This window comes from Orycteropus afer, unplaced genomic scaffold (genome assembly GCF_000298275.1).
Source record: "Orycteropus afer afer isolate SDZICR_OR568_19922 unplaced genomic scaffold, OryAfe1.0 scaffold00094, whole genome shotgun sequence".
In the NCBI taxonomy this organism is placed as follows: Eukaryota; Metazoa; Chordata; class Mammalia; order Tubulidentata; family Orycteropodidae; genus Orycteropus; species Orycteropus afer.
This window is the reverse complement of record NW_006921681.1, coordinates 1,536,497-1,557,857: the sequence shown is the minus strand read 5'-3', so window position 1 is coordinate 1,557,857 and position 21,361 is coordinate 1,536,497. Positions and strand designations below refer to the sequence as shown.

The 21,361-nt window shown below is 46.2% G+C and overlaps 2 protein-coding genes across 2 annotated transcripts in view; one reads left to right on the top strand and one right to left on the bottom strand.

Annotated features, from left to right (window-relative positions):
- Positions 1-2,623: 2,623 nt before the first annotated feature.
- TAS1R1 (taste 1 receptor member 1) lies at positions 2,624-10,533 on the bottom strand. Its single transcript, XM_007942582.1, has 6 exons — positions 10,340-10,533; positions 7,414-7,720; positions 5,705-6,466; positions 5,095-5,286; positions 4,695-4,815; positions 2,624-3,555 (listed from the first exon to the last, which is right to left on the bottom strand). The coding sequence occupies exons 1-6, from the start codon at positions 10,531-10,533 to the stop codon at positions 2,624-2,626; spliced, it is 2,508 nt and encodes an 835-aa protein (XP_007940773.1).
- A 952-nt stretch (positions 10,534-11,485) lies between these two features.
- NOL9 (nucleolar protein 9) overlaps positions 11,486-21,361 on the top strand; it is a 44,305-nt gene continuing 34,429 nt past the window's right edge. Inside the window, exons 1-6 of the mRNA XM_007942648.1 lie at positions 11,486-11,860; positions 12,986-13,205; positions 13,589-13,716; positions 16,414-16,549; positions 16,675-16,771; positions 17,356-17,453. Coding sequence (XP_007940839.1) covers positions 11,486-11,860; positions 12,986-13,205; positions 13,589-13,716; positions 16,414-16,549; positions 16,675-16,771; positions 17,356-17,453 — 1,054 coding nt within the window. The remainder of the gene's footprint in view (positions 11,861-12,985; positions 13,206-13,588; positions 13,717-16,413; positions 16,550-16,674; positions 16,772-17,355; positions 17,454-21,361) is intronic.

Sequence of the window (21,361 nt, the reverse complement as noted above, 5' to 3'; positions counted from 1 at the left end):
CTCTATCCAGAATGTCCTACATAGATCCCCCTCTGAATAGGTGACAGTGGTAACTAGGCACCATCTAGTTCTTCTGGTCTCATAGTCATATAGGCTGAAGATCGCATGGTGTACCAGTTGCTTGGACTAATTGTTTCCATGAATCTTTGGTTTTCTTCATTCTTCTTTGCTCTGCATGAGGAGAGAACCATTGTTGCATCTAGATGGCCGCTTGCAAGTTTTTAAGATCCCAGTCGCTATTCACCAAAGTAGGATGTGGAACAATATTTTGTATGGTACATTAAGCTAATTGAGCTTGATGTCCCCTCCAACTATGGTCCCGAGCCTACAGGTCCAACTACTCACTCCCTCTGGGTAGTTGGCTGTGGTCAAGAAGTGACTACAGCCTTGTCCCTTGTCAGCTCTACTATATACCTGGGAATTCTTACAGAACATAGCAATACACTTGTAGAAAGATTGTCTGCCAACCCTATACATGATCTTGGGTACACTCCCCCCTGCATAGACATACCTAATAGTTCAGCCTATCCACCCATCTATCCACCCATATATCCATGTTTGCCTTCACTGACAATGCAGTACTGTTTGTGCAAAAGGATTCATCTTTGTTGTCTGTACTTCCCATGTACCTCTCTCTGTTTTCCTCTTCCTCGATGCCACCATGTTGATCACTCACATTTGGTACATTGCCCTTCTCTTCACCCAAATAAATACTTGTCTCTACCTATCTAACAGTATTCCCTCCCCTCCCCTCCCACCCCTGATAACCAACAAAGAAAATTTCCTTCCATAGATAAACCTTTCCTTGACTTTTACAATAACTAATTAATACAATATATGTCCTCTGTGATTGACTTATTTCACTCAGTATAATATCTTCCAAGTTCATCCACATTATGTGGTGTTTTGCAGATTCTAGGTTATTGTTTAGGGTTGCATAGTATTCCATTGTGTGTATGTACCATAGTTTGGTTATCCATTCTTTAATTGATGGACACCTAGGTTATTTCCATCTTTTGGCTATTGTAAATAGTGCTGCTATGAACATGGGTTGTGCGTATGTCTGTTCTCGTCCTGTCAGCATAGAAAAATCTTTAAGGGACTTTAGATTTGGCTACTACTCCAGTCCTTCAGTATCTCCCCCTTAGACCACTCTTTCAAGTTACAGCTTCTATGATTACAGTTTTCACAATTGCAATTCATTACAGTCACAATTAACCCTGTTAACAGCACTCCCAGCTGAATCACGTAAACCTATTAACATCTCCCATCCTCTGAGGTTATCTATTCAGTGGAAATCCTCCCTTGTCCCCCTCATTTTGTGTGTAAGTACACTCATGTGTAAGCCAGTTACTTCATGCTTTTATCTCCCCCATTTTACGTGGGCAATTGCCCATCCTTATCAAACCAGTACTCTGCGACAAGCATGTTCCTTTTATTTTATTGAGTTTCAGGTGAAAGTTTACACAGCAAGTTAGGTTCTCATTTAACAATTACCACACTAAATTATTCAGTGACATTAGTTACATTTATCACAATGTGTCAACATTCTCTTTGTGGTCTGTTTGTTCTTTGATGGGGCACACTTGTTTCCAATTCTGTTGATCAAGAAACTTGGTTACTGTGCAACATACACACACACACACACACACTGTCCTTGTTTTCTAGGAAGGGGGTTTAATTTCTAGCAGGGTATCAACCTGTTTGATTTTTCCTGTTGTGGCTCTTGTCTGGTTCACCCACATTTTATAAATTTGAGTCCATTACAGTTTTGCTTTGTCAGCCATGACTGACCTGGGAAGAATCAGTTCAAAGCCCTGGTCTTAAGTGTCTCACAGCAATAGTCTCAGGGAGTCCTCTGTTCTCTACTGTTCTAGTTTGTTCAACTTTTTTTAAAAAATAAGAAGTTGAGTTCTGCTTCATATTTTCCCCCATTCTATCCAGGAATAAATACTGTGATCCCTGTCAGAATGATCAATGGTGGTAGCTGAGCACCATCTAGTTCTGGTCTCAGGGTAGATGAGGTTGTGGCTCACGTAGATGGTTTTTTTCTCTGAGCTTTTAGTACTTCTTAATGTTTTGCTCCTGCTGAGCAGAGACGCATAGGTGTATGTCTTAGATGTCCACTTGCAAGATTTTAAGACCCCAGACACTACTCACTTCACTGGAATGCAGGTCATGATTGTTGTGAACAATGTTAACAAGCATGTTCCTTGGCCTGAAGAATCTTTGGTTCTGATTGGAACTTTGAGTATCTGCATCCATAAGCAAAGTCCAATCCAGAGTGAGCCTTCAAATTGCAGTCATTTATACCAGCTCACTGTGTCAAACATCTCTGTCTTCAATTGGCAGCCTGGAGCCTGGGCTGTGTGTTTCATAGACTGGGGAAGCTCTGGTGGCATAATGTTTAAGGCATTTGACTGCTAACCAGAAAGCTGGTGGTTCAAACCCACCAGTCACTCCTCGGAAGGAAGATTGAGCAATCTACTTCCGTACTGATACCACCTCAGAAACCCAAGGAGAGGGTTGCTTTGAGTTGGATCCGACTTGATGGCAGTGAGGTTTTTTTTTTTTTTTTTTTTTTTTTTGAGCTGGGAAGGAGGCTTACATGCTGCTCTGGCAGTTAGGTGGAGCCCCAGCGCCTCGTGTAGTCCTGGATGGAGGCCTGGAAGTGCTCCTTGCTATTGAGATCTGGACGGCAAAGGATCACATAGCACTTGGGGAGGAAATAGCCACTGAAGCCGCCACACAGGCTGCTCAGCACGGCCAGCACATTGACAGCGGACAGGTACTTGCCCTGGTAGACACTGGCCACGGTGAAGAAGGTGATCCATGACACGAAGTTGAGGAGCAGGCTAAAGGTGACACACTTGGCTTCATTGTAGTTCTCTGGCAGGTCCTTGCCCAGGTAGCTGCAGACAAAGGCACTCACGGAGAGAAGGCCATTGTAGGCAAAAGACAGCATGAAGCCTAGTGAGTTGGCCTGAGTGCACTCAAGTATCACCAGCTGAGGAAAACGCTGGTATTCCCTGGTGGGGAGTGGCGTCCACACCGCAAGCCATGTTAGACAGATCAGCAGTTGTACTGTTGAGCTGAGCACCACAAACACACCAGGACCGTGGTTTTGGACCCAAGCATGGTAGAACGTGGGGACCTTGGCAGAAAACTTGAAGATGAAGACCAGTTGGAAGGAGCGTATAGTCAGGCAAGACAGGAAGATGGTGAACCCAAAGGCAAAGGGGACTAGGCGCAGCAAGCAAGTGGGCAGCGTGGGCTCCCCAAAGAAGCAATAGAGGCTACAGCTGCCCGTCGCCAGGGAGCCCAGCATGAGAAAACACAGCCTGCCGCCCGCTGACCTCACCACAGGGGTATCGAGGTGCCAGGCAAACAAGCCAGCAGTCCCAACTAATAGCAATAGCAACAGTGTATTAGCCACCACCAACACGCAAGAGCTGGGATCGTGCCAGGTGAAAAACACCACTGTGCGTGGGAAGCAGGTCGGGCTTCCCTTGGGTGCCCATTCTTCTTTGCCACATGGCTGGCAGCTGTAGAGATCTGGAAGGGAAGGTGAAGAAGGCTCCTCAGAGCTGGGAGAGCTATGCCGGGGGAGCTAGGCTCTGCTAGGCCCATTGAGAGAAGTAACCCTGAGTGGGGCCCCTGAAGCCAAACAGCATACACACAGGTAGGTCCTGAATGGTCCCAGAAGGGATTTGCAAACCAAGAGGTCCCTAGAGGGGTTCTGAGCCTGTTAACTCTGCCCACACACCAGTGAGAATCTGATTGGATGGATGCCCCTAAGGAAACACGTTTTCATCACTATCCCAAGTGCTTCCACTACCCAAATCCACCTTCCTGAGTTGCTACTCTGTGCCTTCTCTTGACTCTGAGGACAGAAGAGAGATGAAATTCGTACCCCAGCAGAAATATTAAAAGCAAAGAATGTGGCCTCAGGAGTCCAGCATTGGGCTGGGGAAAGCATTCCTTTAGCTACTTCATTTTGCTCCCTGATCTTAACCTTGTATCATGTCAGTGTCTGCGTTCAAGGTGCTGGCTATCTTTGGCAAGGGTAATAGAAGAGACTTTATACAGATAAAAAGAAAAAAACAAACTTACTGCCGTCAAGTCAGGTCCAACTCATAGTGACCCCCTCCTTGGGTTTCTGAGGCGTTATCACTACAGAAGTAGATTGCCCAATCTTCCTTCCGAGGAGTGGCTGGTGGGTTTGAACTGCCAGCCTCTGGTTAGCAGTCAAATGCCTTAGGCCCTAGGTTACCACAGCTCCCTCTATGCAGATAAGTTACTGCTGTTGAGTCTATTTCGACTCATAGCGACCCCTCCTTGGGTTTCTGAGGCTGTATCACTAGGGAAGTAGATTGCCTGACCTTCCTTCCAAGCTCTATACAGATAGGAGGGTACAAAGGGAACAACAGCTACATCCATTTCCATAAAGAGTTTGACATTAAGATGAGTCTGCACCTGAAGGACAAACCTGGCCTGAAGCTTTCAGTGGGTCATTTCTACCTGCTTGATCAGAATTCAGACTGGTGGCTGGTACCCTATAACCTGTACCTAACCATAGCAGAGTGCTTGGTGCCCTAGGTCTGGGGCCAGGGACATGCATGTGGCCTGAGGCAGGGTTTATTATCTGTACACCCTGGGAGCTGGGGCACTCACCCAGTCACATGCCCACTCACCACTCTTGTTGAGGAAGGTCCCAGCCTCACAGGACATGCATGCAAAGCAACAGTGGTGGACACCCATGACCATGCGCCGGTACCCTTCCAAACAGTCTCTGGAGCAAACAGACTCGGGCATCTGCAAGAGGACCAGGTATTCTGAAGCCACATGGAGGGGCCTAAGTCAAGGGACAATTCACATGTGGAATGTATGTCTGTCCCCATGGCTCACTTCCAATGGTGTGAACCAACACCCACCAGGCATATGACTTCTAGCCTCCGGAACATCTCAGGCAGGGCTGTGTAGAGCATGGTGGCCTGGCATCCGGGGTCCCCCTCCTGCTTTGTGAAAAGTGTCAGCATTTCCCCCAGGCTACTCATAAGCCAGTCACCCGGGGAGGGACTACATCCTCACTACCTTGTTGTTCTTTCCATGCCACTGGATTTTGGTCTCATTGATGTCCAGCTGAATTGGAGACCATGAAGAAGAGCCAATAACCCTGAAGGTCCATTTTGGGCCACTCCAGTCCCAGGCAATTATGTCATAGCCACTGAGGGGGTCCCCATTGTCGTTAAAGGTCAAGGTGTCCTTCTGGATCTGCTCCAGAAGCTGAAAAACAGTGATCATGAAGCCACCACAGAGGACACAGGCTGCCCCTCCTTTCCCCACCCAGGTCCCTCCCTGCCTGGGGCCTCTGTGGGCTTCCATCCTGGGTGGTTTCAGCCTTTCTAGAAGGTCTGGTCCTTGGAGCACCCTGCCCTCCTGAGAAGTACCTCAACCCTCCCAACCTTCCTGAGAGGAAGTCTTTAATGAAGGAGTTCTTTACTGGGAGCCCTGGATCTTGTCCTTGATGCTTTTGAGTCAGGGTGTGTGGGGGGAAGCAAGGTTCAGAGACAAGAAGGGACCAGTCCTTAAGTCAGGCCTTTGTGTCCCCCCAGCACCCTAAGGGTGGCCAGAGAGTAGCCACATTGCTTGTCTCAGGATAGTTATTCCCTTTGATGCAAGTGCCTGGGGTGGGCTGTCTTACCTGCCAGGGGTAGACAGGGCCCACAGAACAGGCTCCCGAGGAGCAGCCTAGGAGCTGGTGGAGGCCACGGGCCACGGTATAGACAGCCTGGTAGACATTGTAGGCAGAACTCATGGAGAAGGCGCCAAGTGTGGGCATCCTGTCCCCCGTGAAAGCCCAGCACTTTTTACAGAGCTGATTGCTACTGCACCAGGAGCCCTGGGGGCATGGTCTGAGTGTTCCCTTGGCTGCCTGGACGTAGGCCTCTTCAAAGTCCTTCAGGCCCAAGACCAGCCTCTGCTGGATGGCCACGCCCAGCACCATGCCAATGCTTTGAATCCCTGACACCTTGGTGATGTGCATGGAGATGGCCCAGTCCTCCGAGGCAACCCACACCTTGTCAGTCAGCTTGGCCAGAACCACGGACTCGAAGAACACCCTGGCCAGCTGCCTGCTGGCAAAAACGACCACAACAGTGGTCCTGGCCTGGGCCAGGTCACGCATCATGCCCTGCATCCTCTCATCACCTGCCTGTGCTGAAAAAGGCACTATATCCTTAAAGGCAATGCAGATACCCTGCTGGGTAGCCTGCTTCTCCAGTGCCTGCACCCCTAGCTGCCCGTAGTCACCATCACTGCCCACCAGTGAGATCCAGACCCAGCCAAACCTCTGGAGCAGCAGCACCATGGTCTCCACCTGGTGCTTGTCGCTAGGAATGGTGCGCAGGAAAGATGGGTACTGCCGCTTAGCACTGAGCATCACACTGCTGGCCTCGTAGCTGATCTGCAGGGAGTTCAGTGCAACAAGGTCATGGGGATGAACCTCAGTGAGAGCTCCAGTGCTGGGTTCTCTGCTCGGTGCTGGAACACAAGGAAAACTGAGACACAGTCCCTGTCCTGGTTCGCAAGGGGAGCAGCACTGAGAAAGAGTGTATGGGGGAGAGGAAGGGTTATAAATGCTGAAGAGTGAGCTTCAGGGAAGGACTGGCCAAAATGTCACAAAGAAGTCATGCAAGATAGAGAAGGACTGAAAAGCACTCATTGGATTTGGGGATTTAGAGAGTACAGCAAGGACAAGAGTGTCCAGGGTAGAACTCAGGGTCAAGTAGCAGATGGAAAATGAAGAAGCCAGCAAAAATAGAGAACTCTGTGGAGAAGTTTCAGTGGAAAGGAGCAGAGAGAGAGAGAGTGTGTGGACAGTGCTGAGATTAGAAGTATCTGGAAGTGTTAGGGGACAAAGAGGGGCTCAGGCAAGCTCACAGGCTGAGGAGGAGCCTTAGGGAGAGACTGAAAAGGCAGATGAGAGGGGGACAGTTGATGGGCTGAGGCAAGGGGGAAAGGATGGGATTGAGCACAGGTGAGAGTTGCCACTATCCGCCAGATGAGAAGAAGGCAGGAGGGCAGCAAGGGTGCATGTGCTTCTGAGATGGGAAGCTAAAGATGCTCAGTTCTTAAGGAAGGTGATGAGACAGCTGGGAGGAGAGTGAAGGGCAGAGGGTGTTTGGCTGAATGCAGTAGTTCTGAAGGAGAATGGGTTTCTCCATGATGGTTGAGGCAGGGAAGTCTGGAAGCAGCACTTGGAAAGGAAGAAGCATTGGGGTAGTGATCCCACTGGGCAGTGAGCCATGTGGCTGGACTGACCTCTGGTGGCCTAGCATCTCCTGCCCACCCACCCTGCCCACCCTGGATTCCCAGAAGGTGAGATGGGCAAACTGTGAGGCCCCTGCTTACCAGGGGCACCAGGAAGGGGCTCAGGAGGGCTGCAGCGGTGGCAGCATGGTTGGTGGTGTCAGGCCCAATCACCGCCACTGTCTTAGGAGAATAGTGAGACAGGTTTCTTTGGATCTGTATGTGTTGTGTCCCCCTCAGGGTGAGAACACTCAGCACAGCATACATGTTGGCGGAATCCGAGCACACATCGTAAAGCTCATAGCCCAGAGTGACATTGGGCAGCAGGGACGTGGAGTTGTTGATCCGCTCAATGGCAAGCCGCATGGCCTGGAAGTGGTGGTAGCCGTGGCCATTGAAGTTGCTGGGTCTGTAGGAAAGCAAAGCCAGAGAGCTGAGAAGGACAGGCCCTGCTGACACCCTCTGCATAAACCAGTTGCCGTCAACTCTTCTCTGACTCATGGAGACTGTATGTGTCAGAGTAGGCTTGATTACTGACTGTGTTCCGAGGAGTTTACTTTTAACTTTTTATTATGATTTGAGTGAAAGATTACCTGGCAAATTGATTTTCCATTCAACAATTCATACACATTTTGTGACATTGAGTGTAATCCCCACAATATAATAGCACTCTTCCCATTTCCTCTCTATGTTGGCCATTTCCATTCATCCTTCTTTTCTATCTCTTCCTGCCTTCTGAGCTTCATCCCTGGGCAAATGCTGCCCTTTTGACCGTTCTAAGGAGTGTAAGTTATTGTTCACCTGGTATATTGTTCACCTTATTCAAACCAAACTCACTGCCATCAAGTCGATTCTGACTCAAAGTGACTTCCATTGGGTTTCTAAGGTGGTAAATCTTTATGGAAATAGATTGGCCCATTTTTCATCTGCAGAGTAGCTGGTGGGTTTGAACCACCAATCTTCTCATTAGCAGTCAAATGCCTTAGGCGCTGTGCCACCAGAGCTCCTTGTTCACCTCATAGGCCTATCATTTGGCTGAAAGTTGAGCCATGGGGTGAGTTCAGTCTCCAGATGGTTTTTAATGACTGATTTTTCAGCACTATATTGCCTTTCTTTCAAGCCATCTCCAGGTGAACTCCAACCTCCAGTTTTTTGGTTAGCAGCTAAACAATTTTTTTAAAAATTGTACTACCCAGGAACTACAAAATGTTGCCACCACTTGCCAGTTTCTTACATGGTTAAATCTACTGACCAACTGTCATAGAGTTGACTCTGACTCATGGTGACCCCATGTGTGTCAGAGGAAAACTGTGCCCCGTAGGGTTTTCGATGGCTGATTTTTTATAAGGAGATCACCAAATGTTCCTTCCTAGGCGTGTTTGGATTGACTTGAACCTCCGACCTTTCAGTTAGTAGCTGAGCATATTAAGCCACCCAGGGACTCCACAGAGACTCTCTGCCCTTTTAGACTCTCAGGCTTTTGGGGTAGAGATGAAGAGCCCCTGGGTGGCACAAACAGTTAAGCACTTGACTACTAACTGAAAGTTTGGCAGTTGAATCCATGCAGAGGCACTCAGAAGAAAGGCTTCTGAAAGGTCCTAGTCATGACAACATTATAGAGTGCTTCTACTCTGCCCACATGGGGTGGCTGCGAGTTGGAGCTGATTTGACGGCAACTAGACAGATAGGGGTAGAGAGGAACCTCCAAGTCATCTATCCAGTCCCCTATAGCCATGGCCTCAACCTGGACCCTGGTACACAGTTCCTGGAGGTGCTGGAAAGGTGAGAGAACCCATGGCCTTCTTTGGAATAAGCATATCAGCACTGAAAACCTTGGAAATCCTGCAGCAGAGAAACTGCTCAACCCTGGGTACATAGTGCTTCTCACCAGATACTCATGAATGATGCTCATGGTCTACGTAGGGAACTGCTGTCTGGAATCCAACAGGCATACGCTAGAGACGTAATTCAGCCCTGTTCAAGGACCATACTAATTCATCCTGTTTTCCAGCCTCTCTACTCATTAGAAAGGAGCTCTGATGGCGCAGTGCCTAAGGCTTTTGACTGTTAACCAGAAGGCTGATGGTTCAAACCCACCAGCCACTCCACAGAAGCGGAACTGTGCAATCTACTTTCATAAGGATTTACGGCCTCGGAAACCTAAAGGGGATTGCTATGAGTCAGAACCAACTCAATGGCAGTGAGTTTGGTTTTTGTTTTGGTCTACTCATTAGAAAGTTCTTCCATTGTTTCTGTCACTTCTATTCTTTGAGACATCTAGAGGAAGCTCAGAGGCCCTGGCAACATGACACCTGAAGCCAGTTTTCAAGTCTCTCTCTCCCTCTCCCCTTCGAACCACCAGCCAACCTCTCTTCCTAGGTGAGTCTTCTCTTCTCACAGCTGGGCTGTCCAGACCTTCTGTCCTGGGCCAACTATTAGTTGTGCTTCCCATTGAGGGCAACCAGTAGCCAGAGCTTCGATTCTCCAGCCTTATGAATCTGTGACTTGCACAGGCCACAAGCAACTATCTTCTTTAAAAGAAAAGCTGTTATTTTGTTCTACCTAGCCTGTCAGTTTTGTGAAGGCACCCACCCAAATTGTTTTTGCTGACCCCCTGAAGCATCTACTGTTGTGTGTCTCCCCTTTCCTCCCTGTGAAGAACCCTACTTGTTGTAGGGGAGACTAAAGAGTTTGGAACACAGGTAGGAATAAGGAGGAGACAGGAGAAGTAAAAGGCCTTTGCTTGATCCTTGCCATCTAGTGATGTTACAAAGCCAGAAAATAACTTGAATGGAATTATAACAAGGACAAAGTAACATGTCTCATAGTGGGAACTATACAGATCTGCCCGGGAAGGTCTAGCCCATGCCTGAAGGTGGCTCAAAGGTGGTGGCTATGGATGGATGGATGAAAGTATTGGCGCCATTAAAGTGAGGGATTGATCCAGGCAAAGCTCCTGGCTGAGGAGGGCAGGCCAAGGGTCCTCATAAGCCCCACTAGGTGATGGTTCTACTAACCCCTCACTCACCTGTCACATACAGTCACCTCAGGTTTGTGTCTCACCCCTGGACAATCAGTGTGGAGAGCGAACAAGCCCGCCATGATGTAATCCCCAGGGAGGCTGAAATCAGGGGAGGACTCCATTTCGTGACAGCCTAAAGCCCAGCAGCAGCAGGCCAGGGACAGCTGCAGGCCAAGCAGGTGAGTGACCCAGGGGAGCATGCTGCCGAAAGCCCGCACCTGGCATGGCTAAATAGTCACTGTGAGACTGGGCTGTTTAAATAGAATACTGGGCAGCTGTCTGGATGCCTAGCAACCTCATACCCATGAAATGGGTGGGACGCAGACCTGGTGTAGAGAGTGGGTGTTTGCCTTGGCTTTCCGGGCCTGTGATCCCCCTCAGGAACCAAGCAGAACAAAGGCTCAATGCAAACCAGGCCGCACTACTGGCCTTCCTCTCCTGGCAGTTGTGGTTTTGAGTTTTTGTTGTTGTTGTTGTTCTGCCAGCCCAGTAGTTTTTTTTTGTTGTTGGTCCATTCAGGCAACAGGGGGTGAAGGGCAGCTGTCAGAGAGCTTCGGGCTCCAGAACCCTTTTACCTGGGCCTGCCTCAGGTTACTGAATGAGATATGACCAGGAGTTGACAGCCCCCCTCATTCCCCAGTTTTCAGACACTGAAATTTTGAGTGTATCATATTGGTTTTATCTGGTTACCTAGAAACTCTTTGCTCTCTTCAGTCCAAAGACAAATGCATGCAAACAGCAAGTATGCAAATAGTCCGGTTTTGTTTAACATGACAGTCCTGGGGCATTCTCAGTACGCGCTGGGCTGCAGAAATCGCTCCCACGTGAGTTTCCGGAGAAGTGGCCCACCCAGCTGAAGCCCGGCTTTCCCTCTCAAGCAAGCCAGAGTGGGCTTTTGCATAATGTAAATGAACCCGCGGGGGACGGCCCAGCCGGTTGTCTCAGAGGCGACTGCCCCCTAGAGGCCGCCCTGGGCTGCCCGGAGCCTCCGAGGGGCAGGTGAAGCCCCAGGTTCGCTTCCGGGGTCGTCAGGGTGCCGCCGGCAGAGGGCTCCAGCGGCTCCGAGGCCGCTCCTTCCTGCGACTCCACGGGCTTCGGGGCGGAGCGATGGGATCTCTCGAGAAATCGCGTGGCAGGCGCCGGCAGCCCAGCATGGCGGACTCCCTGCTGCTGGCCAAGCGGGCTCCCTGTCGCTTCGTGCGGTCGCGGGCCCGTAAGGCCTGGCACCAGCTCATCCTCAGCCGCCGGCTCCGATGTCGCCCTGGGCCCCTGCGCTGGTGCGGCCGGCGGCGGCTTCGACGGCGGCTGCTGCAGGCCCAGGCAGCAGGAGTGGACTGGAAGGAGGGTGGCTGCCTGGTGTCTGCCGCGGCGGTGGAGGCAGCGATTCGGCGTCTGAAGGTTGCGGCCTCCCGTCCCGTCCCAGCCGCGACCCCAGTCCCCGCCCCGGCGGTCCCCGCGTTTCCTCACGTACCGCCGCCGCTGCCGGCAGGCCCTGGCCGCGCGGTGTTACTGCTGCCGCTAGAGCAGGTGGGTCGCGCTGTGGGAGCCCCTGGTGGGCAGAGACGGATGGAGACGCAGTTCGCGGGGAATTGTAGTCGCCCCTTTACCTGGTCTCCAGCTGCAAGTTGAGTCTGTTTTCTCTGGTGGTGGTACTGAACAGCAGGGTACCAAGGCCTCCTGCTAAGGGGAATCTAAACCTTTAAGGGCTGAAGACTACTGTATAGTGTTGTTGTTATATGCCGTCGAGTGGGACCCGACTCATAGCGACCCCTCTTTGGGTTTCCGAGGCGGTATCACTAGGGAAGTAGATTGCCCAACCTTCTTTCCGAGGAGTGGCTGGTGGGCTTGAACCACCAGCCTTATGGTTAGCAGTCAAGTACCTTAGGCGCTACTCTACCAGAGCTCCCACAGTATAATAGTAGTAATAATAATAGGTCGCATCTACTGGGTAGAAATACTAGGCTCTTTTCTGGCATGTAATACTACCAACTTTTTATAGAGTAATAATCACTATGAGTATTCTCATTTACAAAGAAACAAATACAGGACATGTAACTTGCCTGAAAGTTACACACTGAGGGGCAGCGCCGAGATTCAGACCCATGCAGCCAAATTCTTCACCAGGATGATAGTCTAGCAGTCCCCTCCATTGTTAAAGGGGAGAGATTTGGTATTCCCTTGGCCTTTGTGAGGGCAGGTAATAAGAGCCTGTCTAAGCCGTGAGAACAGAAGAGCTGAGTTCATGGGAACCCTTTGCTCTTCATGTAATTAGGGTTCACTAGGAGCTCTGGTGGTGTAGTGCCTAAGGCATTTGGCTGCTAACCAGAAGGCTGGCAGTTCAAACCCATCAGCCACTCCTGGGAAGAAAGGTTGGGCAATTTACTTGCCTAGTGATACCACCTGGGAAACCCAAGGAGTGGTCACTATGAATCGGATCTCACTCCATGGCAGTGAGTTCGGTTTGTTTTTGGTTTAGGATCTTAGGTCAAAAATATTAAGTCCCTGCTGGTTACCTAGTATGATATGATCACCTACTTAGAAATTAGTCACCTTTTAGTTTATGACTAGGGACTTAAGATTTTGGGATTTTTCACTTGTTGACACAGGATTAATAATGTTATTTTTCCCTTTCTCTTTTTCTTTCTCTGCTAGTCTTTTGTTTTTGGCGGGATCTGTCGAGTGACTTGCCTCTACGGCCGAGTACAAGTGTTTGGTTTTACCATCAGCCAAGGCCAGCCTGCTTACGAGGTCTACTCTGCTTATACCAACTCTCTCCTGAGTATCAGGGCAGTTCATTACCCGATGCCTGAGAAAAGCAAAAAGGAGATGAAGAGGGAAGCCCGAACTTTGCTCAGAGTTCATCTTTTCCGGGGTAATCAAAAGAATGAGTGACTTCTGAAGGCTTGCTATCATAAAGCTAATAATTTTTAGATGCTGTCTATGGTCTAGGCATTATGTTAAGCACTTTATATTATCTATTTAAACCCCCACAATGGTCCTTAAAGTGCTGTTTTCCCCCACCTTTTTAACTAATGAGAAAAATTGCCCAAGGCCACACAGTGTGTTGCAAACCCAGGTGGACTTCTCCACTCAGGTGTGTCTTTGTTACGTAATATGACCTCTTAAAAGAGGCTCTCAAGCATAATTCTTGCTGTAAAAAAGTTTATAACTTAAAACTTTGGAGGTTGCAGTACTAAGAGGTGTGGAATTTAGCTGAGTTCTTGTTTATAAGGTGGTTCATTTTTGTGTTCACAGGTGACAGATGTCGGTTGATGAAGTATTTTTCTCCTCTGTGTTCCATTGTGGTGCTAGAACATCTGAAAACATCAACAACAGAGTTCATAATCAGCCATCCAGGTTTATCTTATGTCTTCTTACAAGAGGTAGAACCAGTTTTCATTCACAGTTTTGTCAATTACTTCCACCAAAACATTCATCAAATGGCGTTTGTAGGATGCTGTCTCACCATATTTGTCTGTAGGTCATGCAGAATATAATACATGTATGCAGTTAGAAAGTACTGTAATTTTTTTTTTTACATAAAACGTGCACATAAATAACATTGCATATAATGTATAGCACAAGTAGAAGAATAACAAGCAAGGGAGTTGTGTTGTTTGGGGACATCACACACGTGTATAACGTGCATATTATTTGTATAAAAATGTGATAATATACATATATAATAAAATTCAATATAGAAAGGTGTATAGTGAAAGATATCTCACCTCCCTTTCCTTAGTTTTGTTCCCTAGTGAATGCTGCCATTTTGTATTATAGTTTGTCTTTTGGTTTTTCAGTGGTTATCTTTATGAATTCAGATAGGATACTTAATTTAACTTCTAATTTTTATTTCTTGATTTGTTAAGTTGGTGGTGGTTGTTAGGTGCTGTCGAGTCAGCTCCAACTCATAGTGACCCTGTGTAATAGAACGAAGTAACACCTGGTCCCATGCCATCCTCACAGCTGCTGCTGTGCTGGATTGAGCCCATTGTAGCCATTTTCTCAGTCCTTCTTGTTGAGGGTCTTCCCGTTTCTCACTGACCCTCTACTTTACCTTGCATGATAGAGATCCTTCTCCAGGGACTGGTCCCTTTTGATAACATGACCAAAGTATTAATTTGTGGTAGTACAAATTACCTCCAAAATATGACTGGATAATTTGAATGTACTTAGACTTTCTTCCATCTCTCTTGGCTTGTCCAAATTTTTTCTGGCTATGTTCTTAATTTCCCAAAGTGAAGTTCTATTACTATGATAATCTTCCATGAGTCAATAGCTTGAATCTAAAAGTTAAAAACCAACATGCAGCATTTATAATTCCTTCATTCAGTAGATAGAGTACCCATCATTTGCCAGGTGCTAGGGATACCTCAGTGAATAAAACAAACATTTCTCTCTTAGGGGGGGACACAGAATAAACAAAAAGATAAGTAAACATGTTGTATGTTAGATACCTAGCAAATGAGGATGGCTCGGGACCCAGCAATGTTTCCCTGTTACCTGTAAGGTCACCATGAGGTGGAGCAGTGTTAGATATCTAAGTGCTCTGAAGAAAAGCAGCAGGGAGTGCAGGGGTTAATTTTTTTTTTTTTTTTAATTATGGTTTGGGTACAAGTTTATGGAACAAGTTCATTTTCCATTCAACAGTTCCTACACATTTTGTTTTGTAACATTGATAGCAATCCCCACAATGTAACAGTTCTCTTCCCACTTCTTTCCTGTGGTTACCTTTTCCCTTGTCTTTCTTTCTTATCCATTCCTGCCCTCTGAGCTTTCTCCCTGCATAAATGCTACCCTTCTGATCTACGATCTACGATTGATTGTTTTAAAGAGTGTTTCTTCGTTGTGTAAATGTTCACTTATAGGCCTGTCCATTATTTGGCTGGAAGCCACAGGACTGAGTTCAATTCCAGGTCTGAAGGGTGACTAGGGGCCATAGTCTCAGGGGTTTCACCAGTCTCTTATCAGACCAGTACGACTGGTCTTTTTTTATGATTTTGAGTTTTGTCCCACATTTTTTTCTCCTTCTCTATCCAGGATCTCCAAATTTGATCCCTTTCTGAGTGGTTGGCAGCAGTAGCTGGGCACCATCTAGTTCTTCTGGTCTCTGGGTCATGTAGGCTGAGGGTCCCATGGTCCATTAGTCCCTTGGACTAATTGTTTCCATGAGTCTTTGATTTTCTTCACTTTTCTTTGTTCTGGATGAGGAGACACCAATAGTTGCATCTTAGATGGTCGTTCACAAACTTTTAAGACCCCAGTCTCTACTCACCAAAGTGGGATGTAGAACACTGTTTTTGTGTACTATGTTATACCAGTTGAACTTGGTGTCCTGGGGTTGCCTTCTTAAATAGCGTGGTCAGAGAAGACTTCACTGAGGGGGAGGAGAGGAGCAGGAGCTCAGGCAGCAGGAACGACAGGTGCCATGGGAGGCGAGTGCGTTGGAGGCGGGAAGAGAGGTTCAGATCACACAAGGACTCTGGCTTTTACTCTGAGTATGTGGAAAGCCACTGGGAGGTTTCAGGGGCAGAGGCATGACAGGATCTGGCTTAGGTTTAAACAGAATCACTCTGGTTGCTGTGTTGAGAGTATACTGAGATGTAGAGCAAGAGCAGAATGTGGAGACTGCATAAGAAACTATTTCTAAAATCAAGACAAGATATGTTGGTGGCCTTACCCAAGAAGGCGGGCAGGAGCACTCGAATTCTTGATATGTTCCTAGAAGAACCTGTAGGATTAGGGAGCAGATTGGAGGTAAGGTGTAACTATTGGTCTCTCCTCATCCAGAGAAAACCAGTTTAACCCTCTGCTGAAAATTTGCCCTCCCCCCCAAATATACTGAATCAGAATCTACATTTTTACAAGATCCTCAGGTGAGGAAGTGAGGATAAGCTATAAAATAGAGCAACATGGATGAATTCAGGAGTAGAGTTGATAGGACTTGCTGATAGATTGGATTTGGGAGTGAGGTAAAAGGGAGTATCAGATTTGTATAGCTCACAACTGTATGAGTCATATTAATTTAGAACTGGAGAAAACTGCATTTTTTCCCTTAAAACTTAAATTGTCAATTTCAGACTCCAACTTCCCGCTCAACCTCTGACTATTTAACCTTGAAGTCTGTTGGCATCAGGAGAAGCAAGAGAAAAAATAGCCTTCAGTTAAGTGAGAGTGTCATTTCGGCGGTGGATGAGTTGGTCAGCATTTCTTGTGGTGAGTACTGAGCACTGATAAGTTTGACAGTTTCATTCCACCAAAGCCCTCAAGGAATACTGCTCGTTACTAGCCTTGCAAAGGAGATGACTAATTCTAGGTGTCAATGTTTGTCTCACCCCCAGAGGAAGTAGATGGCTGCCCTGTCATTCTGGTTTGTGGAGGCCAGGACATTGGAAAGTCAACATTTAACAGATACCTCATTAACCAGTTGTTAAATAGGTAAGAGTGCTTTTATTCTTATTGTCACATATAGCTAGGTATTTGGCATGAAGTAGGATTTTTTATTTAAAACGCTTGAGGGAATGCAGGCCGACTTCTAAATAGAGGTGATATACACTGCTGTATAGAGCTGCTTGGCCCAGTGATGTTTTTTTAGTGTATTTGAGAATGAGGTGATGACTCGCTTAGGGTGTACTGACCTTACCTTGTTTGCAGGTGATCTTGTAAGAGAAGACAGGCATTCTAGCCTCTCTCTTTGACCAGGTGCTATTTCTGAATCCATAGATTCAGAGTAGGGATCAATCTTGTTGGACTTTAAAGGTGTAATTTTAGGAAAGATCAAAATGTATCCAGATTATGAATGCATGCATTTTATTGTGCCTTCCTCCCATTCCTCTTTATATTTGTGATTAGTAATCTGCAAAGAGGAAAAGGGATGGTCATCTTTGGTACATTTTACTTGCGAGGCCCAGCATACACTGAATTGTGCCTGTGTATAACCTAACAGCTTTAAGATCTGACTTTTTTACGGAGTATAGCTAGTTTTATGATGTTTTTTTTTTCTTTTTTTTTTTACTTTTCAGTATTCCCTGTATTGACTATTTGGAATGTGATCTGGGACAGACAGAGTTTACTCCTCCTGGTTGTATTTCTCTATTTAATATTACAGAACCAATTCTGGGTATGTAGTATGTGTTTTTTAATTAGCTTATAACATTAGTTTTATAAATTCAAAAGTTACGATTCTTATGAAAAACTATAAAAGCATAAAACGTAAAAAGTGACTATGTGTTCTACCAGTGATCGCCCCGTAACCTCATCTCTACCCTTGAAAATAAACAGTGGGTCTTTCTTGGGGTTCCATTTTTATAAATGGTGCTGCTATGGATTTTGTTTTATGTAAATTAGAAACATAGCGTCTCCTAGTATTATCATTTCACATAACCCTAGTATAATTATTAAATTATGATTAACATTGATAAAATATTAAGGAGCCCTGGTAGTGTGGTGGTTCAAGCACTTGGCTGCCAACCAACAGTATTAATTAATCTGCAGATTTTGTTCACATTCCATCAGTTAGCCCATTAATGTCCTTATTCTTGTGCAGAATTCGGCCTAGAATCCCACATTGCATTTTGTTGTGTCTCCTTAGTTACTGCCACTCAGCATGGATTCCTCAACTTTCCTTTATCTTGCATGACCTTGATACTTTTGAAGTGAACTGGCCTGTATTTTGCATATAAATACCCAATTGTTCCAACATCATATACCTCACTGAGTCGTCTTTCCAAATTTGTGGGAAATCTGTTGTCCATACATGTGTGGGCCTAAATCTTTTTATTTTTTTTTCTTAATTGTGATTTGGGTGAAAATGTATAGAGCAAATTTACTTTCCATACAGCATTTCATATACACTTTGTCTCATGACATTGACTACAATTTATCCCAATGTAGCAGCTCCCCTCCCACTTCTTCCCAATAGTTACCTCTTCCCTGTGTCCATCTCTCCATGCCCCCTGAGCTGTCTCCCTGTGCATAAACAGCCCTTCTTTCTCCCTTGATTAACATTGATAAAATTTTATTTTATTTCATTTTATTGCATTTTCAGTGAAAATTTACACAGCAAATTTGTTGTTGTTATTTGCTGTCGAGTCGGCCCCGACTCATAGCGACCCCTCCTTGGGTTTCCGAGGCAGTATCACTATGGAAGTAGGATTGCCCAACCTTCCTTCCGAGGAGTGGCTGGTGGGTTTGAACCGCCAGCCTTCTGGTTAGCAGTCGAGTGCTTAGGCACTATGCTACCAGAGTTCCTCACAGCAAATTAGGTTCCTATTTGACAGTTTCTACAGAAATTGCTTAGTGACAGTTAAATTTTTCACAACGTGTCATCATTCTCTTTAATTGAATTCTGGTTGGTCTGTTTCCACTACTCAGGTTTCCCTGCTCCCCTATCTTCTCATCTGTGCCTTAGAGTAATTGTTGACCCTTTGGCCTCATAATAGATGGTTTCTTAATGTGCAGGTCTATTTCTGGACTCCATTCTATTCCACTGATTTTTTTTTTTAATCTGTCTTGATGCCAATCCTACCCTCTTTATTACTGTAGCTTTATAATAAATTTTGACATCAGATAGAGATAGTGCTCCAACTTTTTCATTTATAAAATTGTTGTGGCTGTCTTAGATCCTTTGTATTTCCATGTGAAATAAATAAAAAAAAAAAGCCTGCTGGGATTTCATTGAATCTATAGATCAATTTTGGGAGACTCGAGTCTTACGATCCATGAATGTAGTATACCTCACCATTTCTTTAGACCTTTTTGTTCTGAGCAGTGTTTTGTAGTTTTCAGTGCACAGATTTTGTGTATGTTCTGTCAGATCCCTTAGTATTTCATATTTTTATCATATTTCTTTCAATTTCAGTTTGCAATGTCATCACTAGTATGTAGACAATTTATTTTTGTATATTGGTCTTATGTCATGTAACTGATAAACTGGCCTACTAATTCTGGTAGCTTTTTTGTCATCTCCCATTAGATTTTCTGCAGAGGACCCTGTCATTTGTGAGTACAGATGGCTGTGCTGCTTCCTCTCTAATCTGGATCCTTTTTCCTTCTTTTTCTTGCCATCGTTGCACTGACTAGACCCTCCTCCTGGAGTGGGCATCTTTGCTTTGTTCCTGATCATTGGTGAAGAACATTCCTTCTTTTTTTTTTTTTAATTGTGATCTGGGTGAAAGTTTACAGCGCAAATTCACCTTCCATACAGCAGTTCACATACACTTTGTCTCATGACACTGACTACAATTTACCCCAGTGCAATAGCTCCCCTCCCACTTCCTCTTGATAGTTACTTCTTCCCTGTGTCCATTCCTCCATGCACTCCTGCCCCCTGAGCTGTTTCCCCATCTATAAACAGCCCTTCTTTCTTCCATGATTGTTCTCTCCAAGGAATGTATCTACGTCAGGTAAATGTTCACCTCATATGCCTGTCTTTTGTTTGGCTGGAAGCCACAGGTGTTGGTTCAATTCCAGACCTGAAGAGCAGCTAGGAGCCATTAGTTTCAGTGATTCTACCAGGCTCTATCAGACCAGCAAACCTGGTCCCTTTTTTTTTTTCCCCAAACTAATACTGAGTTTTGTTCCACATTGTTTTCCCTCTCTATCTAGTATCTTCTGCATAGATCCCCCTCTGAATGACAGTGGTAGCCGGGAACCATCTAGTTCTTCTGGTCTTATAGTCATATAGGCTGCAGATTGCATGGTGTACTAGTCACTAGGACTAATTATTTCCATGAATCTTTGGTTTTCTTCATTCTTCTTTGCTGTGAATGGGAAGAGACCCATCGTTGCATCTAGATGGCTGCTTGCAAGCTTTTAAGATCCCAGTTGCTACTTGCCAGAATAAGATGTGGAACAATGTTTCATGTAGTATGTTATGCCAGTTGAGCTTGAGTGTCCCTTGAGACTGTGGTCCTGAGCCCACAGATTGAACCACTTGCTCCCTCTGGGTAGCTGGCTGTGGCCAAGAAGTGACTACAATCTTGTCCCCTTGTCAGCTCTACCTAACACCTGGGAATTCTTACAGAACATACAAATACAACTGTAGAACTGTTGTCTGCCAACCCTATACGTGGTCTTGGGTACACTCCCGCTGCATAGACATACCTCATAGTTCAGCCTGTTCACCCTTCTACCCATTCTTTTATTTATTCATTCATTCATTTATTAATGAATGAATGAATGATTTGGGTGAAAATTTACAGAGCAAATTCACTTTCCATACAGCAAGCAGTTCACATACACTTTGTCTCATGACATTGACCACAATTTACCACAGTGCAACAGCTCCCCTCCCACTTCCTCCCGATAATGACCTCTTCCCTGTGTCCATCCCTCCATGCCCTCCTGCCCCCTGAGCTGTCTCCCTGTGCATAAACAGCCCTTCTTTCTCCCATGATTGTTATCTCCAAGGAGAGTATCTACCTCAGGTAAATGTTCAACTCATATGCCTGTCTTTTGATTGTGGCTGGAAATCACAGGTGTGAGTTCAATTCCAGACCTGAAGGGCAGCTAGGGACCATAGTCTCAGTGGTTCCCCCAGGCTCTATCAGGCCAGCAAAACCTGGTCCCCCTTTTTTTTTTTCACCAAATGATTTTGAGTTTTGTTCCACATTGTTCTCCCTCTCTATCCAGGATCTCCTACATAGATTCCCCTACAGGATCCCCTTCCAAGTGGTTGACATTGGTAGCTGGACATCATCTAGTTCTACTGGTCTCATAGTCTTATAGGCTGCAGATTGGATGGTCCAGTCGCTAGGACTGATTGTGTCCCTGGAGTTTTGGTTTTCTTCATTCTTCTTTGCTCTGGACGAGGAGAGACCCATTGTTACATCTAGATGGCAGCTTGCAGGCTTTTCAGATCCCAGTTGCTACTCGCCAAAGTAGGAGGTGGAACAATGTTTTGTATAGTATGTTATGCCAGTTGAGCTTGATGTGCCCTGCGACTATGGTCCCAAGCCCACAGGTTCAACTACAAAGTCCCTCTGGGTAGCTGGCTGTGACCAAGCAGTGACCTCAACCTTGCCTCTT

Excerpts from the sequence above, each read along its gene's own strand:
- TAS1R1 (XM_007942582.1), bottom strand. The coding sequence starts at position 10,533 with ATGCTCCCCTGGGTCACTCACCTGCTTGGCCTGCAGCTGTCCCTGGCC. Across the intron at positions 7,721-10,339 it reads GAGGTGACTGTATGTGACAG|ACCCAGCAACTTCAATGGCC; the intron begins GTGAGTGAGGGG and ends GCTTTCCTACAG. Across the intron at positions 3,556-4,694 it reads GACCTTCCTCAACAAGAGTG|ATCTCTACAGCTGCCAGCCA; the intron begins GTGAGTGGGCAT and ends CTTCCCTTCCAG.